Here is a 26,132-nt window from a genome sequence, read left to right as displayed (position 1 = left end):
CTCCTTTTCTTCCCTGGAACACTCTGGGAGTTACCCAAATCTGTTTCTCAAACTGCAGTTGAGCTCTCTGCTCACTCACTGTATAAACCAGGACGCAGAACACTGATCACCAGGGTTGATGTGGATGTATTTGACAGCAGAGACACCTGAGGTCCCCACGCCCCAAAGCCCTCTCTTCAGGGCCAGCCACCCACCCCGCAGGACCAGTCCCTCCATTGCTGGTTAGTCCATCTGAACTGGGGTTCCTAGGTGATGCCTGACTTGTGGTCCAGGGAACACACTTTGAGAACCAGGGCTTCAAGGACCCGCCCCCGCCATGAATATGATTTCCCACAGCTGAGAATTTGAAGAAACCTGGAGTTAACTTTCTGACGACAGCAGGGTGCTCTTACCCCCGGTGCTGCTGAGACCCGGCCAGGACTGGAGCGGCAGCCACCGCCTCTGCGCTGCCTCCTGGGGGGCGGGGGCACGTCCTCCGTCAGCCCCAAGCTGCACCTCCCCATGCTGACCCTGCAGGGGGCCTCTCTTAGCAAACATCCAGGATAATCCGGTTAGGTTTTGTCCATTTTAGCAAAATTATTTATTTTAAAGTTATTTTATTTTTAATCAAATTCATAATATTTAAGTATTATTGTTATTTTTAAATTAAGTTTAATTTTTAAATTTAGCCTACAATTGGATTTGAACTGATGAACCACAAGTATGTATGTGACAACTGCTCCCCCCGACCCCAAGAATTATGCCTTGGCTAGGTCTTTTAATATTTTCCCCTAATTACTAGGAATTTGCTTCCAAATTCACTACAAATTTTCTATCTTGCCAAGTCTTAGTAAACTCGTCCATGCCACTCTTATGACAAAAGGACTGACATCTCATGGGCCGATCAAAAATGTTAAAAACTAAGAAAACACAACCCCTATTTGTCAAAAATACCTAGTGATGGCACTGTCTCCTTTAGGAAAGATTTCTTTCTCTCCTGAGACTGTGTTTTCAGACTGTGTTTACATCACTGATCATTTAAATCAACAGAACCTCTACCCTGGTTTTAGCTCATCTTTACATATAGTGAGTGACCTGGCATCCAAAGCCTGGATCCACAGGAATGATCCTGTCCGCCAGGTGAATTCCAACAGCGGTTTTCAGACAGACCGAGGGGGACAGTGCGGGGTGAGAATCAGGCAGATGTCCAGCTCTGGCTAAACCGTGGGCTTCAGAGGGTTCAGTATGGACCCTGCGTGTTTGGTTTCCCTGGTTGGAGCCCACAGCTGCCCTGAGAGGGGCATGGCTGGATGTGAAGAAACGCTCCCTCTGCACAGGATCCCACTGACAGCAGCAGCTCTGGGCACACGAAAGGCATCAGATGGTATCAAAGTAGGCTCTGAGCAGAGACGGCATGGACCCCAGAAGACACGGCTGGAGACAAAAGCCTCCTGACCTTTTGAGGTGGGTCCTTATTAAAGTGTTTTGGGCAAGATGAAAGCGCCTGAGGACACGCCCCATATTTCCACCCATGTTCTTTGTGTTTTACGGGAATGTGGGCTCAGAAACCCCTGTAGCAGTTTGCTGGAAATGTAGATTTTATGGAAGGCATCCAGTAGGCTTCAGGCTGCCAGCTGGATGTGCAACTTCTTGGCCCTTTCTTCTTTGACATCAGTCATCACCCAGCCTCACAAACAACCTACTCCTGTTTTTAAGCTGCTATTTAACTGACGTGGAATGCCTGGGAATCGGTTTTTGTCACCATAAGGAATCTTATGCGTGGGGCATCTGGCTGGCTGTCCTGCATTGGCTCCTCCTAGAATCTAGGCACAGGCATACGATGAGGAAGATGTTATTAAGTCTGAACTGATTTTTGGCGATTCCTCCCATCATGTGACTCACCAGCGGAAAATGGCTCAGTTCCTCTTTTATTCAGAGTGAAACCTTTGCCTGCAGCTCCACCCAGGAGTGATCCCGTGACTCACATCCAGGGTGTACACGCTGTGGTCAGGTGGATGCACACACAGGATCGGTGAAGTTCACTCATTTCTTGAAGAAATGTTCGAAGAACTGATTTCTCACTGTCTCAACTGACCCAGGAGAATGTCACTGATCACTTAAATCAACAGAACGTCCACGCTGGTTTTAGCTTGTCTTGACATATTTAAACAGAATGATACTGACTTTTCCACTGTGTCCTGAAAACTTCTTTTCCTTAGAGAAGCAACAAAATCTGGGGTGTTTATTACTTTGCTGAACCTTAAAAAAGTGATCGGATTACCCCAGGTTATCAACTTCATGAAAAAAGCAAGCCTCCATCGTCCTCAAATTGCAGTGTTATCATGGTTCTCATGAGGGGATACACAGCCACAGCATTTGCTGAAAAGGAGGTACAGTTGATCCTTGAACAACCTGGAGCTTAGAGGTGTCAGCCCCCCGTGCAGCTGAAAATTCATGGATAACTTTTGGTTTTCCCAAGTTAATGACTCCTAGCCTACAGCTGCCCTGAAGTCTCATTTATTTATGGCTGCACTGGGTCTTTGCGGCTGCTTGAGCTTTCTCTAATTGCAGTGAGCAGGGGCTACTCTAGTTGCAGTGGCTTCTCTGTTGCAGAGCCTGGGCCCCAGGACTCGTGGGCTTCAGGAGTCGTGGCCACGGGCTTGGCTGTCCCGCAGCCTGTGTAATCTTTCTGGACCGGGGATCAAACCTGTGTCCCCTCCACTGGCAGGTGGATTCTTACCCACTGTGCCAGCAGGGGAGTCCTGGAAGCTTGATGCATAACATAAACAGTTAATACGTATTTTGTATGAATATATTACATATGTATTTCCAATGGAGAGAAGAAAATGTTATAAAGAAAATCATAAGACAAAATATATTTATAATATGGTACTGTGTTTATCAATACCATATGCTTATGTCATCTGTTTACAACATGCACTGTATATCTGTATCTACATCAATATTGTCTGACACAAACCACTGTAGATGTTACACATATTACTAACACTAGACTTCAAAAATGAACAAATCATTGTAAAACTTTTTAAAGCAGAGTATTACAGTCATATTCATAATACAGCATTGGAAATATTATTACATTAAAAAAATCCACTTACCTGTGATGACAGACCAACACCCAGTTTCTCTAATTAGTAGAGAGAGACATACTGTACACAGATGTCATTCTTTGAAAGCACAGTCATAAAATAATAAGTAACCTATTATACTTTTATATTAAACATCACTTACCTTATTTCTATATAAGGACAAACTATATATATATATATATTTATGGATTCATAATTTTGTTTTTATCAATATTTCAAGGCTATGTGATTCACCTACAATAAAAATTTTTCCAACCTATTTATTGACAAAAGTCTGCCCATAAGTAGACCTGTGCAGTTCAAACACGTGTTGTTCAAGGGTTGGTGTATTTACTCCAAATCCGTGAGCTGCCAAGAGTCAACAGATGGCTTTGTTTCTCTGCTTTACAAAGCAGAGTTGACTGTGCGTTGTTTTTAAAAGATCCCCCAACTCACTGAGGGCTGGGAGATTCCAGGAAAACTGATAGTTTTTTCCAGAAGGCGTATCAGCCCTCTCTGCCATAATTTGGGTGGTTGGATTCTGTTCTTCCTTTTGCTACAAAAAGTGGAAATGAGGTAAGAGGGGAAACCAGGAAATTGTCCCTGACATAACCAGTGCGTGAATATTGCCTGCAAACATCCTGAATAAGCAGCTCCTTTACCTTGGCACCAAGGACACCTGATGGGTGGGATCTCATGGTCTCTGAGACAGTGCAGACCACTGCTGTGTAGGATTCCCTGGGCCCAGGTGGCTGGTGAACACCCAGAAGGTTCAGACTGAGCTGGGCTGGGAGCATAAAATCCACACAGAATTCCATGGACTTGGTATGGAAAAAAAGAATATAAAATATCTCATTAATACTTTTGATACTGATGACATGGTTGAACCGATAACATTTTGGATTGGGCTGAATAAAATGCTAAAATTAATTTCACGCTTTCCTTTGTCACTTTATTTTTTATAGTGGCTACTAGAAAATTTAATATTACATATGGATGCAACTTCTATTTCTATTGCAGAGGGCTGGTCTAGACAGTTTGAAAGTTCTTCTTTGCTTAGTCATATCTGACTCTTTGGACCCCATGGACTGCAGCCCGCCAGACTTCTCTGTCCATAGGATTTCCCAGGCAAGAATACTAGAGAGGTTTGCCATTTCCTTCTCTAGGGATCTTCCTGACCTAAGGATGGAACCTGTGTCTCTTGCATTGGTAAGTAGATTCTTTACACCGAGCCATCAGGGAAGCCCCTGAGTCAAAACTAACTTTCTCTAACCATCTTTGATTTTACTTTTGGAAGCAGTACACAAAAATTTTCCATGTGCAAGTCCAGTATCTGAAGACAATCATCACCCCACCTCATCTTCTCATGTCATACAGACCTTCCAAAATATTCCTCCGACAACAAGTATTAAGGATTATGCATCCATTTGGAAAATGACCGCTGCTACCTTGCTGGGAAGTTTCTTTACTATGCTGAGGCAGCTCTCACTGGGCTCTCCCAGGGAATGTAGCTGACTTCACAGCGCTGTGAAGCACCTGGGTCCTTAGCATTTGTGGATCGTGGGACTCAGTCGCTCAATCGTGTCTGATGCTTTGCGACCCTTTGGACTGTTGCCACCAGGATCCTGTCTGTGAGATTTCCCAAGCAAGAATACTAGTTCAGTTCTGTTCAGTCAGTCATGTCTGACTCTGCGACCCCATAGACTGCAGCAGGCCACGCTTCCCTGTCCATCACCAATTCCCAGAGCTTGTTCAAACTCAAGTCCATTGAGTTGGTGATGCCATCCAACCATTTCATTCTCTGTCATCCCCTTCTCCTCCTGCCTTCAATCTTTCCCAGCATCAGGGTCTTTTCTAAGGAGTTAGTTCTTCCTATCAGGTGGCCAAAGTACTGGAGCTTCAGTTTCAGCTTCAGCATCAGTCCGTCCAACAAATATTCAGGACTAATTTCCTTTAGGATTGACAGGTTGGATCTCCTTGCAGTCCAAAGGACTTGCAAGAGTCTTCTCCAACACCACAGTTCAAAAGCATCAATACTAGAGTGGGTTGCCATTTCGTACTCCAGGGGATATTCCTGACCCAGGGATTAGAACCTGCTTCTCTACTATCTCCTGCATTGGCAGGCAGATTCTTTACCACTGTGCTATCTGGAAAGCCCCAATACTATACTTGATCTTAGCCAAAAAGCCAAGAAAGGTTTATTAGTGGCTCATTATTCAGACCTTAATCTGTAGAAACCAGAGAATGATGTTCTTACAACCTTAGATGAAAAGCATAAACTCTGTAATTAGATCTCTTGGCATTATGGGGAGGGTATCCAATGATCCAATGATGCTCTGTTCTCACACCCCTGTCTTCTTGCCGCTGATGACACAGTTTCCTGATGGTTATGGTTTGGTTCGGCAAATGCTTCACATTTTGGAGAGAAGCTGTCCTGAAGCTGAGATCTGCTGAACCATTCTGTTAGGCTGGGTGCTTTTAGGTAAGGATTTGGGATCAATGGAACAGCTTAAAATCAATGGATCATGTGGGATGATGTTTAGATGTTCTTGGGAGGTGATGAAGATGATGCCATCAGTGTGGAAGGCAAACCACACCTGGACTAGATGCCATTTTCAATAAGGACGACACAGAGTGGAAGGGGCCAAGATAATCAACTTGCCACCAATGGGTTATTTGCTTTCTCTCAGGAATGGTGCTCTGTGGAGGGCTCAACATCACTTTCTACTGATACTTGGTCAGCCTTGGTGATAGAGAACTTCTGAGAATTCAACATTCACTACAAAAGTAGCTCTAATATTTATTATTGACAAGTACATATATATGTAAACTATGTTTTGTTGTTGTTCAGTTGCTAAGTTGTGTCTGACTCTTTATGATCCCGTGGACTGCAGCACGCCAGGGTCCTCTGTCTTCCACTATCTCCCAGATTTTGCTCAAATTTATGTCCACTGATTCGGTGATGCTATCTAGTCATCTCTTCCTCTGCGGCTTCCTTCTCCTCCTGCTCTCAATCTTTCCCAGCATCAGGGTCTTTTCAGGTGAGCTGCTCTTTGCATCAGGTGGCCAAAGTATTGGAGTTTCAGCTTCATCATCAGTCCTTCCAATGAATATTCAGGGTTGATTTTCTTTAAGATTGACTGGTTTGATCTCCTTGCAGTCCAAGGGACTCTCAAGAGTCTTCTCTAGCACCATAATTCAAAAGCATCAATTCTTTGACGCTCAGCCTTCTCTGTGGCCCAACTTTCACATCCATACATGACTACTGGAAAACCCACAGTTTTGACTATACGGACCTTTGTTGGTAAAGTGGTCTCTGCTTTTTAATACGCTCTCTAGGCTTGTCATAGCTTTCGTCCAAGGAGCAATCATCTTTTAATTTCAAGGCTGCAGTCACCATCCACCACTTACATATATATATATATATATATATATATGTGTGTGTATATACGCCATGTTTATAATTATTTCATTTTCTAAGTTAGTTTATTTTTTGAAAACAAGGATGCTCTCTTCTGCAACTACAATAGAGCCAACAAAACTAGGGAAATTAATGTTGAAACAAAATTATCTGAGATTTGGGACTTTAATATAAAGGGCCAGCCAATAAATATTTTAGCCTTCCCAGGAAACAAGTCTGTCCCACTGACTCATTTTGCTGTTGTGTGAAAGCAGTCACAGACAGTATACACACGAATGGGCGTGTCTGTGTGCCCGTAAAGCTTTATTTACAGCAACGGTCAGTGGCCTGGTCTTGGCTGCAGGCTGTAGTTTGCCAACTCCTGATGTAATCTGTAGTCTATTCAGATTTCATCAACTTTCCAGTAATGTGTTTTGTGATATACTTTTATTTATTACAGTGCTGCATTTAGTTGTTGTGCCCCTTCAGTTTCTTTCAGACAGTTTTTCAAACATTCTTTGTCTTGTACCAGAAAGAAACATGAAAGTGGAAGCCCCCGGTTCCTTTTAATGGAGGTGTTTCAGGAGGCGATGACCTGAGGATGGGTGTCACTGCTCTACCGTGGACAGAGCTGAGTGTCTCTCAGTGGATGGAACTGGGAGATATACTTATGTCCCTGTCTATCCACGCATCCACCCATCATCAACCATCTACCCATCCATCCATCCATCTACCCACCCAGTCATCTTAAAAGCCAGGAGCTTATTATGCAGTATCTTGAGTTCAGTCCGGCACCTCAGGATTCAGTCTAATGCTTCCTCTTTTCTAGAACTGTAACTCCTCTGACAGTGAAAAACCTGGGTCCCATTATCTACATTTCTTTGTTCAGTCCTAGAATACACAGAAAGTAGTTTTGGAACTCTTAGACTTTACTTTTGCAAAAAGGAAACCACTGACTGGAGTTCAGTTATGTCTTAAGTTCTTTCTGTCTTTAACCTCTGGACATACCATCTAAGTAGTATGCTCAAAGTGTACTTGAGTTACATCCCTTACCTTCAGGGAAGTTATTTATTTGAAATACAAGAGTGGGTCACTCCTCCTCCACATGCCACCCCCCCCCCATCATCATTTATTTCTTCTCTGAATATGTGAAACGTTAAAATAATTCCATAAGTCAGAACCGTATAGTAGAGAACTGACCCTCATTTCCTGATTTTTTCAGTCCTCTCCCCTTCAGTCTTTCCCATACCCTGAAAGCAAACAATTCCATTATTTTCCTTTTCCTTTATGTGTATTTCCCACTGATGAAAAATATATGTATATTTTATTTCCTTGTCTCTTACACAAAAAAACTGCAGACTCTAGACATTTTTATGAACTTTGCTTCTTTCTTTAATGACAGATCCTAAAAATCACTCCACCTCAGTGACTTTGATTATACTTTATAACAGATAGGTAGTATTCCCTCAAAGGGATATGCCATCATCTACGCATGTGTACGCAATCAGGGTGTTTCCAAACACTTTACAATCAGAAACAGTGTTGCAATAAATAACTCAGAGTGTGTATTTATATTGTGGGAGTTGAATCCTCAGGGTGAATTCCTAAGAATTAGTTGCAGGAACAAAAAGCACATAAATGCATATGCAGTCCTTCAGTTCAGTCGCTCAGTCGTGTCCAGCTCTTTGCAACCCCATGAATCGCAGCACGCCAGGCCTCCCTGTCCATCACAAGTTCCCGGAGTTTACTCAAACTCATGCCCATCGAGTCAGTGATGCCATCCAGCCATCTCATCCTCTGTCGTCCCCTTCTCCTCCTGCCCCCGATCCCTCCCAGAATCAGGGTCTTTTCCAATCCTTAGCTATTGCCAAATCCCCCTCTGTAAAAACTTCCAACATGAATTCCCACCAGCAGGGCATTCCCACCAGTTTTGCACCAGAATGCAATGCTGCACTCTAAGTTTTTGCCAAATGGATGGGTTAAATGCATGTCTCTTATTATAAAGTTGAACATCTACCCATGTTTAAGAGCCATTTTTGTAATTTTTTGAGTTGTGTGTTCATATCTTTTGTCATTTTTTTCCTTTAAATTCCCTCAATTTTTGTATTATGAATACTCATAATACAAAAAATATTAGTTTTTTATGTGGTAAATATTTTCTCAGTTGTCAGACATTGAGTTTATTGTTGGCCATACAAATGTTTTATTTTCAGTCAAACTGATTATTCTTTTCTTTAATCAGAATTTTGAGCTACAGGAGCCTGTCCTTTGCCCAGGTGAAAGAGGAATTCATCCACTTTTTCTTCTAGGACTGGTGTGCTTTCATTTTTTGACATCAAGATCCCTAATCTATTCGAACTTTATTCTAATGGACTTTTGACTTTTCCAGTGGCTAACCAATCTTCCCAGAACCATTTAGTACACAGCCTACTTTTACCCCAGTGACCTGAGATGCCACCTTCATCTGGTGTTTGTTTGGGTCTATTTCTCATCTCTCTGTTGGGTCCCACTGGGCTGTCTGCTACCCATGCTGCAGTGCCTTGCTGTGTTAATAGGAGAGGCTGCACTGTTTAAATATCTGATAGCACAGTGCTCCCCACACCTGTGACTGCAGAGGAATCTCAACTGTCCATTTTGCTTGATTGGAGTTATTTATACATTTAGAATTACATATTCCCATTGCCCATTGGACTTAACAGCTGTAGCAGGAAAATGGTCTCCTAAAGATGTCCATACCCTAACTCCTGGGACCGTGGGAAAGAGAAATTAAGACAGCAGATAAAAGGAAGGTGACATGAGTTTGAACAAGCTCTGGGAGCTGGCGATAGACAAGGAGGCCTGGCACGTTGTAGTCCATGGGGTCGCAAAGAGTCGGACAAGACTAAGCAACTGAACTGAACTGAATCATCCCATTTAAAACTAGATTATCCTGGATTTCCAGGTGGGACCAATGTAACCACGGGGATCCTTCAAAGTGGAAGAGGTGGCAGGAAAGAGGACCTGAGGGGCAGTGTGAAGGACTCAGCCCGACACTGCTGGCCATGAAGACGCAGGAAGAGGGCCTTGAGCTGGGGGAAGCAGGCGGCCTCCAGGAGCTGCCACGGCCAAGAAAGTGTCCGTGATGGCCTCCGAGGAATGCGGCCCTGCTGACAGCTGGCAGTAGCCCAGGAGACCAGTTCCGGTTTCCGAGCTGTGAAACTATAGGAGGGTAAACCCTGTGGTTTTAAGCCATCAAGTGTATGGCAATTTGCTACCACAGCAGTAGAAAACTGATGCAACCTTTTCCACACAAAAAATCCACCTCTATCTCTAACAAAGCTTCTTGGCTTCAAGTCTCCTTCTTCCAACACTGCTGAAGCCATACCAGGTTTCTTTTAGTATTTCATCGGTGTATCTTTCCCCAGTTTTAAAATTTAACAACACAGAAGAGTGAAAGTTTTAAAAGTATCTCTTGTAATAGCAGTTATGATTTCTTTGACACTTAAGCTTTACTGTTGCTTCTTTGAAAAAAAAGTCCTCCCTCCCCCTACCCTCGTGCTTTTAATATTTTCTTTTTGGTTTTCAGTACTTTTACTATGATGTCTCCGGGTATGATTTTTTGTATTTATCTTGTGTGAGGTTTTCTGAGCTTTCTGAATCTGTGGCTTGATTTCTTTCATCAGTTTTGGAAAACTCCTGGCCAGGGCTTCAGGTATTACCTTCCTTCCTCATCCCCTCTCCTCCTTGGGTTCCAGTCACTACCCGGTCTCTCTGTGCCCTGCAGCCATGGACCTAACACTCCTTCCAGCAGGCTACCTTTTCTCTAAGTGCTTCGATCTCAGCAGTTTTCTCTTACCCTCCCGTTGCAGTGTTACTAAGGGTTTACTCTAGTTTATACTTAAAGGCACCTTGCTACACCTAGTCTTTCATGATCACTGCAGCCCAGCACAGCAAAACCTTAATTTAAAAAGTATTTAAAGTAACCACTAACATTTAATTTTAACATTAACATTTAAATGCTAACAGCAGCTGAAATAGCCAGTAACGTAAACTTTAAATGAAGAAAACATGAGTCATGTCACTACCACTATATAGGTCATTTCTATTTAATTAGGAAACTTGTACTTTAATAGAGACAATGACAAACTAGAACGCATCCACAGGAAGACAGGATAGTGAAACCTCTAGAAACTACCTTCAGTAAAACAGCTGAAGAATTCAATTAAATATTTATTGAACAAATGCAGAATAAATGAACTAGGGGGTGGATTTAACCTGAAGATAAAATACGCAACTTCAAATATTCAGAGGGCTGTCACACACAAAAAAATGAAAGACTTGTTCAGTATTTCTCCCATGGGCAGAATTTGACCCAAGGGATAAACATAAGCAGCCGACAGGCTGCAGACTAGTGGTACAAAGTGTATCACGTAATAGCTTCTTTCCCCAACAATGCATTCCACACTGACGTCTCCCTTCTTCTGAAAGGAAATATTACAACTTCATACTTCCCACGAATGTCTTAAATAAGTCGCATATTCAAGGCAAGCCCTCCACCGCCAGCAATGGATATACTCACGCTCTCAGAAAAAAAGTCTAAAGCAAACTGGTTTACCAGGGAAATGGTGTTGTTCCTCAGCTCAGGATCAGCTTTCTGTATTTGTGAGCCTCAGGTGGGCGGAGGAAAAGAGCATGTTCTCCAAAGAGGGTGTGAATTACCATCCCCAGCAATGCAGACGCGGCCTCTGGGGTGTCCTCCTCACACCCCAATGGACCACGGCAACTGTCAACCTACGGTGCAGATGGGAGGGGACACACTGTGTGCGGGGCAGAAAAAGCGCTTGACCACCACTGTTCTACAGGAGCGGGAGGGCTGCATTTCACAAGTCACTAGGGAATATAAACTGACTGCATAATACTGACGGACTCCATCCAAACTGTCAAACGCTGCAAAATGAGAACTGTTCCAACAACCATTCAGCTTGTTTTAAGGACAAAATATATATAATATACTTGATATTATGTATGTATTTTATCACATACTCAGTAAAGTATGCCGAGGTGCTTCATCCATCCAATAAAACTGAAAATGAAAATTTTACATTTCTCTACTTGTCAGTATTCAGGCTTCTGAAGGTGGATCTTGAATTCGGAAAGGTCAGTTTTCGAGGAAAGCCACGTAATCGGTGAGTCTGGCTAACTGCTGCTCGTTGGGGATGGGTGGAACAGGGGCGGGCTCTGCATGTTAGAGAGAAACACAGTCAGTCACCAGGGTCACAAAGCCATGGCCCTGCACTGACCCCCTCCAATGCCTGTTATTTACCAAAAAGGAAACTTTCTTAGATTTGCCTTCATCTTGGACATTAAAAAAAAAAAAACAAGCCAAGGCGCCTCAACTTCTATGAGTAGTTTTCCCAAACTGGGAATAAAGGCATGTTTGGTTCTGTTGTTACTGAAGTTTCCATGTGAAGGTTAGAAACACTTTTAACAGGCAACACCTCTCCCAAGAGAACATAGCCCTTCTTGGAAAGACCCATCCCCATATGACATTAATTTAATAATCACCCAGTGCTTACCACACAAATATTAAATTGTCAGTGAACAGAAAACCCACAGAGGATCCCTTTTGCAAAAAGCTTAGCTCTCCCATGTCGGCCTGGGGCCAAGTCTGAGTGAGGGCTGGCGACGGGCTCCATCAGGCCTGCCCAATGTGACACCAGGAGGGGCCACTGCCTCGAGGGGAGCTAGAGGGGACCCCACTGTGTGTCCTTGTGACTAGATGGAGTACTGTAAATACCATGTTAGGATTTAACCTCTGTGTCTACAAGAGGAGAGCTGACAAAAAGAAATACTACAAAAACGAGAGACAAAAGTAACGGAATACCTTTTAAATGAGCATATGAACATACATACCTGATACGGGAATAAACCTGTTAAAGGAAACATCCAGGGCCCCTGCAACTGAACAAAACGCACAGCCTGGTTACAGAAGCCTTGTCCAAAGCCTTCACACGGAACAGGGCATTTCTAACGCACTGGCATCCCAGTCGTTCACTTCTCAGAGAGAAACAGCAATCACGCTCCACCTGAACACACTGGTCTTTTTACTATAGCAGCGTTCTCTCACCACCTAGATTGGCTGGGCCCTTGTCTGACCCCTTTTCTGCACCCTCAAAGGGCCGAGCACATGGCGGTTTGTGTACTTCCTTACCGTGGGGTCAACAACATCTGAACAAGAGGAATTCAGAGCAGGTGGAGCTCTGGGATGGAGCCGATCCGAGCATTTATGCAGATGGGCATGGAGCCCAGCTCTAAAGCCATGGCAGAAAAGGATATTCCTGGTAAGCAGCAGGGAAAGTGGCTCATTTCAGACAGGAAGGCTCAGGGACCAGGAATTCAGATGGAGATGACGAGGACAGGCCAAATTTTTAAGGCCTGAACAGGCCAGATAACTTAATTTTGTGAAAGTTAAAGCCACTCAAAGTCTTGTTTAGGAGAAGAGTCTACATGTTTACAGTATGAGGAGAAAAGAGGAATTTCTGAATATTTTAAGTATCATTTTAGAAGGCAGCAGTTTAGATATTAAAAATAAGCAGTGAGAAATGGCCCCATAAATAAAAGGATGAGAGATGAATACTTATTAAAAATTAAGTTGTAATAAGGATTATGGAAACACACAAGATTCTAATGCACAAAATACATTCTAAAAAATTAAAGTAAAACCAGATGATCTTTAAGATCCTTTCTACCCTAAGTGTCCATACCCCTATATCTGTGTTTAACATGAGTTACTTTCATGTTGTTGACATGGCAGAATTTTGTATCAAATTATTCACAGGCAGCGCCTGAAAACCTGCAGTGGTCTCAAGAGTTCAGGGCTGCATGGTGGACGAGCAGCTCCACCTACCTGGCTTCTTGGGCATGACCATCCTTGTGGTGGAGTCGGCTTGCCAGCCTTGTTCGAGGATACCTAAATTGTGTATTTAACACAGAAATGTATTTTAAAAACAGAAACTCTACTTACAAGATCCACAATATATCAATGATGTTACCTGTATGGGAGGTCCAACATGTGTAGATGAACCTGTAACATGTATTTTCACTAGAGAGGTATCCTAGAGACAGCATTCTCCTGGGAACTTATTTGGGAAATACCTTTCTGAAACACCCATGAAAGCCTCATTTTATCTATCAGGCTGACATAATCACTAAAAAATTATCAGTTTTCTATAATATATGTATTATGCTATTAACCAGACCAAACGATTATAAAGAGACATAAGGAAGATGTCTACAGTACTCTAATCCTGACATCAGGAGTAACAAAGATGACGGCGAGGATAAAACAGCACACAGACGCCACACAGAGGCGGGCCAGCAGGTGCTGTGCTGGGCGCTCCTGCAGGGATCATGTCACGCAACCACGACAGCGCTGTAAGGCTCATCGTGACACGCCGGTGTGGGACAGGAAGCGCAGAGAGTCCCAGGGACTCGTCTCAGGTACACAGCTAGCATGGAGAAGTGGACCAGGACCACAGCAGACCGTCGTTAAGAGTATGGACTCTGGGATATATTATTTATTATGGGTTAATTTTAATATATTTTAATCCATAATTAATAAAGCATGGATTAATTTCAAAACACATGTCTGTATTCATAAGTAACAGTATGATTTACTCCAAGGACATTCATTAACCTGCCACTTGTGCATCTATAACTGTGGTAGGCCTCGGAAATTTATGATATGTGGTGCTTAATGGAGACCACGTTTCGACTGGAGAATCCAAAATGTCCAACACCATAAAACACTGCCACAAGATACCTACAGTATTAATATTCTACAGCAACCTGGCCAGGCAAGGGTAGCCTTGTCAGGGCCTGAGAAATGAAAGTGCAGAAGCACACCTGGAAACCAGTGGGTGAGAGTGGGGTGCAGACACCTAGGTTTCTGGTAAGAAATGGTGAAGAAAAACTGGGTTGAAAAGGCATATGAGGAGGAGACTGCCTTCATTAAGGAAGGGTCAAACAGGGGTTTCTGCATGTCCAAATCCATTAAAACTTACTTTCTTAAAAAAACAAACCCTACCTCCATGTTGATTTTCAAAGGAAAATATACAAAGATGTTAATGAAATTTAAGCTTAGAATTATGAATATAATGTTACCCACCCAGCATATCTAAGAGCATATGATGTGCACACCCTCAATCTTCCTCCGTGTCACACACATTTTCTACCACCTGTAAAAGCTATGATGTAATCGGGGGCTCAGAGGTGGGAATGTCATCAAACACCTGAGTCTAACCTTCACCCGCTGCCTCTTTCCTCCAATGACCTGCTATTCTCACCTTCCTTCTCCCTCCCTCTATGAGGCAACAGCAGGTCTAATTTTTCCTTCCTGGACATCAACTTGGCGGGCTCAGCACTGTTCAGCAGAGAGCAGAAGCTGACCAAAGGTATTAGAGACAAAGCAGAAAATATTCAGGGGCCAGACCACGGATGCCATAAGAAGTAACGGCACATACAGTGAGGAGATTCAGGCAGGAAAGAGTTATTAACAGAGTGAACACACACAACAAGGGTTCATCTAAAAGATACAGTCAACTTTTAACCTCACTGAAATGGCAACGCATTCCTTCACAAAGCTCCTGTTTTAAGACATCTTTAATTGGTGCCTATCTTTGGTAAAAAGCACTTTACAGGTAAACACAAACCCAATATTTCTTATTCACACTCACAAGTCCAAAAAATTCTATGAATCAAAAATTTTCTTTAACTCATGTGGTGGCAAAACTTGATGCAGGCCCGAAAATCTATGTATAGTCTCCCCTCACGCCAACTGTGGGGACATGTGCGCTCTGCGGGGACTATGAGTGGGCCTGGCCACCAGTGCTGGCTGCCTGGGGGTTGTGCGGTGTATGTCTCCTATCACCTTTCTAAAGCACACACACAACCTGAATTCCAAAACGTGTCCTGCCCCAGTGGCTTCAGATAAGGGCTTGCAGACCTATGATTTACATTCCATTTTCCTTGAAAGCAGAAAGTAGGCCCCAAATACCTTTCACAGCCTCCTCCACAGGAAGTCCCACAAAGGATGCAAAATCGTCGGCGATGATGGAGGTGTAGGCTTGGGAGACCAGGGCAAAGGCTCGTCTCCGGGTTGCATCTGTTGTGGGAGTAAAGGTTTGGCAGACAGTGAACCAAAAGAGCTGCCAATTTTGAAACACACAATTAAATTACATGACAGTCCTTCTCCAAATTTGGTAAGAGAAACTAGATCAACCTAAAGACTTCTGCGTTTACAGCCACAGTTATAGGCACCTAACATGTAAGAAGGGCTCAAATATTGCTGAATCAACACGTGCGTACACACTAAATCATTCAGTCCTGTCCAATTCTGTTCAACCCCACAGACTGTAGCCCACCAGGCTCCTCTGTCCATGGGATTCTCCAGGCAAGAATACTGGAGTGGGTTGCCGTGCCCTCCTCCAGGGGATCTTCCAGACGCAGGGGTGGAAGCTGTGTCCCCTGCAGCTCCTGCATTGGCAGGTGGGTTCTTCACCACTGAATCACCAAAGAAAGTAAAGTGAAAGTCGCTCAGTGGTGTCCGACTCTTTGCAACCCCATGGACTATACAGTCCATGGAATTCTCCAGGGCAGAATACTGGAGTGTGTGGCCTTTCCCTTCTCCAGGGGATTTTCCCAACCCAGAGATCGAACAGAGGTCTCCCTCGTTGCAGGCGGATTCTTTACCAGTTGAGCCATAGGTAAGCTGAACTACCAGGGAACATGCATTTCTTACACTTCCTCTGAATGAAAAAAGACATCAGGTTAAAAAATAAAATCTCAGGTGACAATAAAAATGACAAAGATGGAAAAAAGTTAATATAGATAGGACTCCAACTCTAAGAAAATTTCATTTGTATTTGGGATGTATGTTTCAAAATTTCTCTTTATCCCACTTACAAACACTGGACTGAACGGAGAGGAAATTACCTTCTCCCAAGATCAGTGGTCCTTTCTCAGCAGGGTTTCTGACACAGGACCACACCTGGGAGCTGCTGAACAAACCTGATAGATAACCAGAGCGCCCTTCCTAACTTTCAACTTCTAACTGCTTCCTTCCTAACTGCTGTGAACTATTGACTTGACATCATTCAAGTGCAAATCCCAAGGTGGAGCCCTGAGCCCCACAGGAAGGGGCTGCAAACAACTCCAACAAAACCTCCTCCCTAGAGACCACACACAGGCTCCCCCAGGCTTAAATTTCCACATTAAGTAATTCAGGAATGAAGCAGAGATGATAAAGGAATGGTAGAAAGTAGAGCCCAGCTAGCCTGTCTTCAGCCCATCCTTCAGTAATACAAAAGCTCCTCCAAGTGGCTTTAACATGCTTAGGAATTCTGGAGTTTACCTTCCACATTTAATAGGCAAGCGTATGCATACAAGATAGCCCTGAACACAAGAAAACCCGCCCCCTACTCCTGGGACAGATAACAGCCACACCAACCCCCGCAGATATCCTCTGCTTCAAAGTAGCCTGCTGGTTCTGCCTGCACCTTCTCACCATTGTGCTCAGGTCACTGTGTGGTCTGAACCACCCTCCTGTCTTCTCTCCCTGGGTCTATTTATAACCACCACCCCCCCCCCCCCCCCGCCCCCAACCCCCACCCCTCGCGCTGGAGCTCACTGCCATCTCCGCCCTTCTCTGATCTCACAGCGTCCCTTACTTAACAGGCAATCTTCTACCACCCACCGTGTGCACTGCACTCCTCCCCACCCCCTCACCCCGGACTTCTCTACAGGAGGGCTTTCACGTCTTATTATCCCCCCAGGGCACTTCTAAGGAAGGGTGTGCCGAGCACGGACCAAGTGGGCCCGACTGCAGCCTTTGGACTCTCCTCTTCCTTAGACGTTGCTGAGAGTCAATCCTGTTGCTTCCTTTCTCCCTGAGCCTGACTGCCTCCCCAGCTTTCACTGAGCTGTTATTTGCTTCTCTTCCAATTCCCTCCTTCCTTGCTACCAACTTTCAGCAAATGACCTTAAAGTAGACTTCTAACACAGCTGAGAGATAAAGGAGCTTTTTCTATTGAAACCTACAGACATTCAGTGGAAAAGAACCCAGAGCAACAACGAAATAGGAAAATACAAGTGTACACCAAAAGCTACATTCATTTGGTAAGCCTTCCATATTTTAGAAACTTTTACTTTCAAGTTCAAGTACTCTGGTCAGATTTCTCAGAGTTGAAAGAGGAACAGAGTAAGAATACAATGTGACTGAAAGAGAAAAACAGAGTGGAGAGAAGAGAAACATCCAGGGGAAGGCAGAGCGTAAGGACAAAGCAGCAGACACAAAGGCCACGAGAGCCACAGCATCCATCAGAGGCCGAGACCCTCAGGCTGCTTTTAACCCCTCAGCACAAACCAACCTGACATCTGCATCCAGACCAGGCCCTGGTGACCCCAGTGATGAGATGTGCAGCCTCAGGAGAGCATGCATCAGAATGACAAGCAGGAAGGTGGACCATGTTGAGCTGGCACCTAGTATTGCTGGCAGTTCTTCACGGGACAAAGTCTTGGGGAGACCCTGAGAGATTGCTTATTCTGTTGCTCAACGAATACTTCAACGTGCCTATGATCTACCAGGAACTGCCAATGCCGGTGCTAGAGGCAGAGGGGAAGACGAGCCAGCTGTCCTTTGCAACCCACCTCTGCCCTTAAACCCCAGCGAGGCTGGCCACCCAGGGCTCGCGTACTGGGTGGACCTGGGTCCGCAGGGCAGGGAATGTACATCCTCAGCCCCCTCCTTGTCTTGCTCTGGATCTCAGTTTCTCAAGGCGTAAGCAATGACACCAAGCTTATTTCCTGTGCGAATATGCAAAGTCACCCGTACTGTACCAGGGCAGCCTATTCTCCTGTTTTGTCATGCACACTGTTCTGCTTTACCACACCAAGAATGAGGTACACTTCAGAGGCAATATTTGCCTTCTGCTCCCCTGAAAAGTTGACATCCCTTGCCAGAGTGATGAGCAGTATTCAAGAATTCCTGCTCAATGACCCTCCAGAACAGACAGTGGATAATGAAGACAGGAATTAACCACAGAAACAAGGTAACAATATGAAGTAATGGTTTAACAACATACGAAACAGTGAACCAAGCAGAGTGGAAGCAAACACTGGGGGTGGGAGAACGGAGAGAGAGAGAGGCAGGGGCAAGTTCTGTTGTGCTATACGGCATTAGACTTGTAATTTAAAAAAAAAGGGGTTAAAAAAAAGTTTGAGTATCTATATACTAAACTGATTAGTCATAAATCCAGAAGCTGAAGAAAGCCCATGAAGGGCTGAGGTTCACAGAGTCCATAGCAGTCTCTACTTTCAAATACGTGGGGTTTAAATCTTATTCCCTTGAACTTACTGGAATATTACAAAATTTCAATTCAGTAGCAAAAATCATCTCTTACTGATAAGCAACTTCAATCTAGAGTTGAATTAAGAGGCAATGAGGCCCTCAAATGCTGATACAAACTCAAGTGATATGAAATCAAAGCACAATTTTTAGCAAATTTAAAAAAGAATTCTGAAAACTTCCCCAATTCACCGGGCAGAGAATATCTATTTTTCAAACACACTGAATTACTCCAACACTTAAGGTCTAGTCTAGTTTCTTATCCACAGAGGAACACTACCTCTGAGAGCTTCCATGATTGGCTGGACGGCCTCAGACCACTGATGAGCGTTGATGGTGCTGTAGATCCCGGGGAAGTCCCTCTGCCAGATCCGCTGGCCAACTGACCAGATAGCCCCAAGTTCAGAGTTTGCCTGCAAGAAAGATTACTGCCTTTGAGGACACTCACTCTGCACATACACCAACAACTGAAGTTTAAAACATAATGCAGGGTTTAAGAGCTGTAACCACTGTTTCAGCCCAATCACTTTCAAAAAGGTTTTTAAACGTGGTGATTAGTGCTATAGAGTTTATTGGCATGTTTTATATGGGTTTTTATTAAAAAATTAAGGCATAAGAAAGTAGTCCAAAAATATTTCATACAATTTAGGAATGAGTTATATGAAACACTCTTTTTTAACAGATGTTTTATTTACATTTCATATATATAATACATAGAACACATAACATCTATATATACATGTACATAAAATACATACATCTATTCTAAGGGCAAAAATAATAGCAAAATGGCTAATAATAAAGACTCTCAATCTAAGATATCATAAAATGTAGCAGAAGGATAGCATTTCCACTAGTAACACTGAAACTATGCATATAATTTGTATCTTTTTTTAAGCCATTGACACTGGAGGAACATTCCAAACTTACTCAATAGAATGTGGAGGAAAAAGAGTATAAATACTAATCTGATCTGCTGCTGAATATCAATAATGAATTAAAGGGATTTAGGTAAATTCTTGTTAATATTTTGTGAATGTACAAGAAACTCACTTCACATTTATGTGAGACACAGTGGATCATCAGAAATCAAAAATTCTTTCCATCTTGGAAGAAACTATTAAGTGAGTTCATCTACCCTCTCATGAAAAACAAGAAATCTAAAATCCTAGTTACCAAAAAAAATCTTAATGCTCTGAATAATTATTATTGTTAGAGTGTTCTTGTAACTAATATTAGTTGCAAAATAAATCACATTTAGAAAACTGCACAAATCAGTTAAAAACAAAATAATAAAACAAAACCCAAACTTCTATCTAAACTAACTTGGTTGTTTGTTAGGTAAAGTGACACTTATAAAGTATGTTAAGAAACCTGATCAGAGGCAGTTGAGCACAGATTTTTACTCCATCCAAGGGAAATTAAGATTAGAGGAATCTATAGATCTATTCTTAAAATTTAAAGGCAGTTTAATAACTGTTCTGTGAATCACATGAAAAAGAAAACAGAAACTTTGCTTCTTAAATGATGGCATTACTAAAGTAGTAAGATATACTGAAGCATACTTACAGATTTTATAGCAGGTGGTATTCTTTTCCAAAGATATCTTGCATTGTTCCTAATTTACATCCCCCCAAGAAAAAACAAGCAATTTAAAAAAATCACCTCAGTAAATATTTAAAATTTTAGATCCTACTGCAAACACACAGAAGTATACTTTAAAATTCTCTATATAATACAAAATGAAATTTAGTTTTACATGAATTTGTCCAGGGGAAGTAAGAGTGGTTTTCCAGATAAGACATGAAATATTTTTATCAAACTAACATTCTGCCATTTTTAGTAAACTTTTTAATAATTCAGATCTTAAATTGAGGCAACAGTATAAAGACTTATATAGGACTATCTAAACAATTCATTCATATATAAAATAAACAAATTCCTACACTTTCCAAGTCCTAGCATTCCTGACAATACGCATAGTACACAATGCTTATCATGACCCCTCCTGCTACTAGCGAGCATACAGGCACCAAAACTTCAAGGCAGTTTTTTATTTTTTTAGAGTTTGGAAGCTTGCATGACAACAAGCATATGACGACAGCATTATAAAACAGGAAACATAATTTGTGTGCTACACGAGTAATGAAAACCTCAGTTTAGTTTAAAGGGTACAAAATGAAAAGGTTTAGAGGAATTTAAAGCAAATTAACAGTAACCATCGGTGGGATGCAGCACTACAAGGGACTCTTCTTGCTTCTGACTTTTCTTCAACGAACATGAATTAGGAATAATTAAAAAACAAAACCTTTCAAGAAATGTTTTATGTTGATAACAAATTCCTTTTGGCTTTCTCAACTTTCCCTTTTAGTTTCTCTTAGTCTACTGATTACATGTGAAGTTAAGTAAACAGAGATCATAAAAGATATAGGTTTTATAACCAGAGGAAAGAAAGATCAATATATTTAAAGGAATTTACTGACACTGCAGCTTCTCATAACAAATTAGGATGTCTCTTAGAAGGCATCCACAAGCGTATTTTAAAACAACTCAGCCGAATCATAATTTCTTAAGTCATGATTCAATACATGAAATAAGCGGCACAGCTCCTTGTACCTATGTTTCAGTGATACTACTTAAATGTAAGAATAATTTCCTGAAGAAGATGCTTCTCTTAGCTTTAGGTAGAAGGTACTTACATGTCATTATGGAGTAGATACAAAGCTAGAAGCTGACCATACACTGGGGGTGTAGCAATTCCTCCTGGAGCCTAAAGAGAAATAAACCTCATTTATTCTTTTGTATTTTAAAGAGAATTTCCTTAACTCATCTAAAGAGTAAGCATATTTTATGCTTATTTAACTTATATGCAGAGTACACCATGAGAAACGCTGGGCTGGAGGAAGCACATGCTGAAATCAAGACTGCCGGGAGAAATATCAACAACCTCAGATATGCAGATGACACCACCCTTATGGCAGAAAGTGAAGAACTAAACAGCCTGTTGATGAAAGTGAAAGGGGAGAGTGAAAAAGTTGGCTTAAAGCTCAACATTCAGAAAACTAAGATCATGGCATCCGGTCCCATCACTTCATGGCAAATAGATGGGGAAACAGTGGAAACAGTGGCTGACTTTATTTTTGGGGGCTCCAAAATCACTGCAGATGGTGACTGCAGCCATGAAGTTAAACGACACTTACTTGTTGGAAGGAAAGTTATGACCAAGCTAGACAGCATATTAAAAAGCAGAGACATTACTTTGCCAACAAAGGTCCGTCTAGTCAAGGCTATGGTTTTCCCAGCGGTCATGTATGGATGTGAGAGTTAGACTATAAAGAAAGAACTGATGCTTTTGAACTGTGGTGAAGGAGATCAGTCCTGGGTGTTCACTGGAAGGACTGATGTTGAAGCTGAAACTCCAATACTTTGGCCACCTGATGTGAAGAGGTGACTCACCGGAAAAGACCTTGATGCTGGGAAAGATTGAAGGCAGGAGGAGAAGGGGACAACAGAGAATGAGATGGTTGGATGGCATCACCGACTCAATGGACATAAGTTTCGGTAGGCTCTGGGAGTTGGTGATAGACAGGGAGGCCTGGTGTGCTGCGGTTCATGAGGTTGCAAAGAGCTGGACACGACTGAGTGACTGAACTGAAGCAGATTTTATAGTAGTTGTTATTACAGATGGAGAAACAACTTAGGGAAGAATCATACACTAAAACCCAGAGGATTAAATTTAGGTCTGTCATCAGCTGTGATTTCTCTGTCTGGGCCTCTATGTATTCATACACACGAGAATATTTAAATGTGATCCCTTTCCCAATTCTCAAATTCTTACTTAGTTGTACTATTATAAGAAGTGTCTTCAACAGATTTCTAAAGCAATATGATTAATTCTTCCCACTATATCAAATACATTGAATATCTAAGTAAACACAGAATAAAGAAAAGAACATCAGCTGAGCTACAAAACATCTGGGTTACAAAAACATTCTTCTCCTCACTCAATTTCAGTTCATTCAGATGACATCTATAAAGTGTCTATTGCAGAGCTGCTGCTTCTGGCAGCTGTCTCCTTTGGTTAATTAACTTTTTATATCAAGGTTATAAATGCCGTTAAGGGCCTTTCTAGGAAAAAAACATTACGTTAGTAGTTGCATGATACAAGGTTCACCTGTCCTTCGGAAGACAAGGGGCTTCCCTGGTGGCTGAGACTAGTAGAGAATCTGCCTGCAATGACAGAGAACCAGCCAGGATGGATCCCTGGGTGGGGAAGATCCCCTGGAGGAGGGCATGGCAACCCACTCCAGTATTCTTCCCCAGAGAATTCCATGGACAGAGCAGCCTGTGGACTCCTGGGGTCTCAAGAGAGTCGGACACGACTGAGCGACACACACACACACACACACACACACACGACAAACGGCACACACACACACACACACACACACACACACACACACGACAAACGGCACACACACACACACACGACAAACCGGCAAGCTTCCGTGCTAACGTGAAACTAAGAAGGGCTTTCTGAATCAAGCAAAGGTTACAGCGGTCACACCTCCGTCTGTGCCTGTGCCTGCACTACTGTCTTAATAAACCCACATTTCTGCACCTCTTCCCACAGCGCAGAAGAAGGGCGTTTAGTATAGCACAGAAGCGTATGCAGGGTGTGAGGCGCAAAGACGCACAGTGGTTCCGGGCTCACTAACTGAACACACAGAGCGAAAAGCTCCTGGCGAGTCTGGGGGGACCAGGCCCGGAGGCTCACCCCAGCCCCCCGGCATTCCCACGTCAGCTCCCGCGCCCTCCCGGCGCCGGCCCCGAGCCCCGCGGGCCCCAGGCCCCGTTACCCTGGAGACCGAGGCCGCCCGAGGCCTCGCGACTCCGCCAGGTGGACAGCTACCTCGAGCTCCTGGTTCTCGCACTGATCCAGCAACTTTTTGAAACTAAAGGAACTTTCCGCCATCACCGCCACTGGCATTTTCCCGGCCGGTCCCGCCGCCGCGCCTCCTCAGCGGAACCGGGCCCCACTCTGTCCCTCGGGGCGTCGCGCCCGCGATGACGTAAAAGCCGAGAGCGCCGCCAAGCTCCCCTGCGCAAGCGCCTCGTTGGTTCCGCTGCGTCATCAAACGTAGCTGCGACGGGGGCGGGGTCGCCGCCGCTCTAGCCGGCGCTCTCGGTGCCCTGGAGGACTGACCGGTCTTCTGGGAAGCAGCTGTCCCAGCACACAGGTAAAGCCCGGGCGGGAGGAGTTCTGTGCATAGTTGAGGATTTTTCCTATGGTTTTCCCAGTGGTCATGTATGGATGTGAGATTTGGACTGTAAAGAAAGCTGAGCGCCGAAGGACTGATGCTTTTGAACTGTGGTGTTGGGAGAAGACTCTTGAGAGTCCCTTGGGCTGCAAGGAGGTCCAACCGGTCCATCCTAAGGGGGATCAGTGCTGGGTGTTCACTGGAAGGACTGATGCTGAAGCTGAAACTCCAACACTTTGGCCACCTGATGGAAAAAACTGACTCACTGGAAAAGATCCTGATGCTGTGAAAGATTGAAGGCAGGAGGAGAAGGGGACGACAGAGGATGAGATGGTTGGATGACATCACCGAGTCAATGGAAGTCAGTCTGAGTAAACTCCGGGACTTGGTGATGGACAGGGAGGCCTAGCGTGCTGCAGTCCATGGAGTCGCAAAGAGTCGGACACGACTGAGCGACTGAACTGAATTGAAGACTTTTCGAAGTCTTTACTTTGAGACCTTGCAAATTTAAAGGTTTAAAACTACCTTTTGATTCCGCCTGCTCCTGCTTCTTCAGCAGCCCTCCCATGGCAGTGAAGGCGCTGTAATTTTCCCCGCGGGGCTCCACTCCTGCAGGCCCCACGTCTTTATATCTAGGTGATGCTTCTCTGGATTGGACCTTCGAACACTAAGGTGCAGTGTTCTCCGGACTTCCAATCGTGCTGCTCTCCCCACACAGCCACTGCAACCGAAATGAGGTTTTCAGAAACACGTTCAGATATTGTTATTCTTCTGAAAAATGATAAAAATCACAGCAAATCCCTAAACTCCAGCGTTTGACGTTGCTTCCACCGCCTTAAAAAAAATTGCCGCAACTTAAAAAGTTTAGAGTTGTGTTTTCAAGTAGCCCCAAGAGAACTGCTCTAAGGGGCAGGGCGGGGAGGAGTCAGGTTATACAGAGGTCTTACAACAAAGGGTAGATCGTCTGAACACCGAAAAATTCAGTTCCATTCAGTTGAGTTGTGTTCGACTCTTTGCAACCCCATGGACTGCAGCGCGCCAGGCTTCCCTGTCCATCATCAACTCTCGGAGCTTGCTCAAACTCATGTCCTTTGAGTCGGTGATGCCATCCAACCATCTCATCCACTGTCGTCCCCTTCTCTTCCTGTCTTCGATCTTTCCCAGCATCAGGGTCTTTTCAAATGAGTCAGTTTTTCGCATCAGGTGGCCAAAGTATTAGAGCTTCAGTTTCAGCATCAGTCCTTCCAATGAATATTCAGGGTTGATTATGAGAGAGTCATTTCCTGGGCAGGTTGATAAGAAGTCTAGGGGTTCCCCAGAAGAGAGGGGTCTGGAATTCTGAAGGAGGAAGAAAGGACAAACTTTTTTTCCTCTACATTCCGTAGAATTATATAACAATAATGTATCCTGCCTGAGGACAGTCTCTGGATTAAACCTTCTGGCTAATTCTGTTATCTTTGAATGTATATTATGGGAGTAGATCTGGTGAGGTCTTTACAACCTCCAGACATTCTTTGGATTCATTGGAGTATATAACTCCATTGCTAACACTAGCAAGTGAGTACTCCTTCTATTCCCTTCTGATGTCTATGTCAGAAGCTTTCTCTGTCTCCTTTATAATTTAATAAAACTTCATTACACAAAAGCTCTGCGTGATCAAGCCTTGTCTCTGGCCCCGGGTTGAATTCTTCTCCTCCGGAAGCCAAGAATCCCGGCGTCTTTTCGAGGTTCAGCAGCAACCTTTCAATTACCTTTAGGATTGACTGGTTTTGACTCCTTGCAGTCCAAGGGACTCTCAAGAGACGTCTCCAACACCACAGTTCAAAAGCATCAATTCTTTGGCGCTCAGCTTTCTTTATGGTCCAACTCTCACATGACTACTGGAAAAACCATTGCTGAACTAGATGGGCATTTGTCGGTAAAGTAATGTCTCTGCCGTTTAATATGCTGTCTAGGTTGGTCGTAGCTTTTCTTCCAAGGAGCAAGAGTCTTTTAATTTCATGGCTGCAGTCACCATCTGC

General features: G+C 43.5%; 1 protein-coding gene across 4 annotated transcripts; it reads right to left on the bottom strand.

Moving 5' to 3' along the window:
- Positions 1-10,537: 10,537 nt before the first annotated feature.
- Positions 10,538-23,923, bottom strand: COPS8 (COP9 signalosome subunit 8). 4 transcript variants are annotated; one of them, XM_061122539.1, is made up of 8 exons: positions 23,763-23,923; positions 21,550-21,620; positions 20,420-20,468; positions 19,131-19,263; positions 15,503-15,610; positions 13,355-13,417; positions 12,361-12,408; positions 10,538-11,685 (listed from the first exon to the last, which is right to left on the bottom strand). In XM_061122539.1, exons 1-8 carry the CDS (start codon positions 23,838-23,840, stop codon positions 11,606-11,608), a joined length of 630 nt encoding a protein of 209 aa, XP_060978522.1. In that variant the 5' UTR covers positions 23,841-23,923; the 3' UTR covers positions 10,538-11,605. The 4 variants fall into 4 exon arrangements, with proteins under 4 accessions (XP_060978522.1, XP_060978523.1, XP_060978524.1 ...); XM_061122540.1 differs by having other exon boundaries at positions 12,361-12,402; XM_061122541.1 differs by lacking the exon at positions 15,503-15,610.
- Positions 23,924-26,132: the final 2,209 nt, after the last annotated feature.

The sequence above is a fragment of the Dama dama genome, chromosome 20 (assembly GCF_033118175.1).
Source record: "Dama dama isolate Ldn47 chromosome 20, ASM3311817v1, whole genome shotgun sequence".
In the NCBI taxonomy this organism is placed as follows: domain Eukaryota; kingdom Metazoa; phylum Chordata; class Mammalia; order Artiodactyla; family Cervidae; genus Dama; species Dama dama.
Note: the sequence above shows the minus strand (reverse complement) of the source record. Positions and strands in the feature narration are given on the sequence as shown.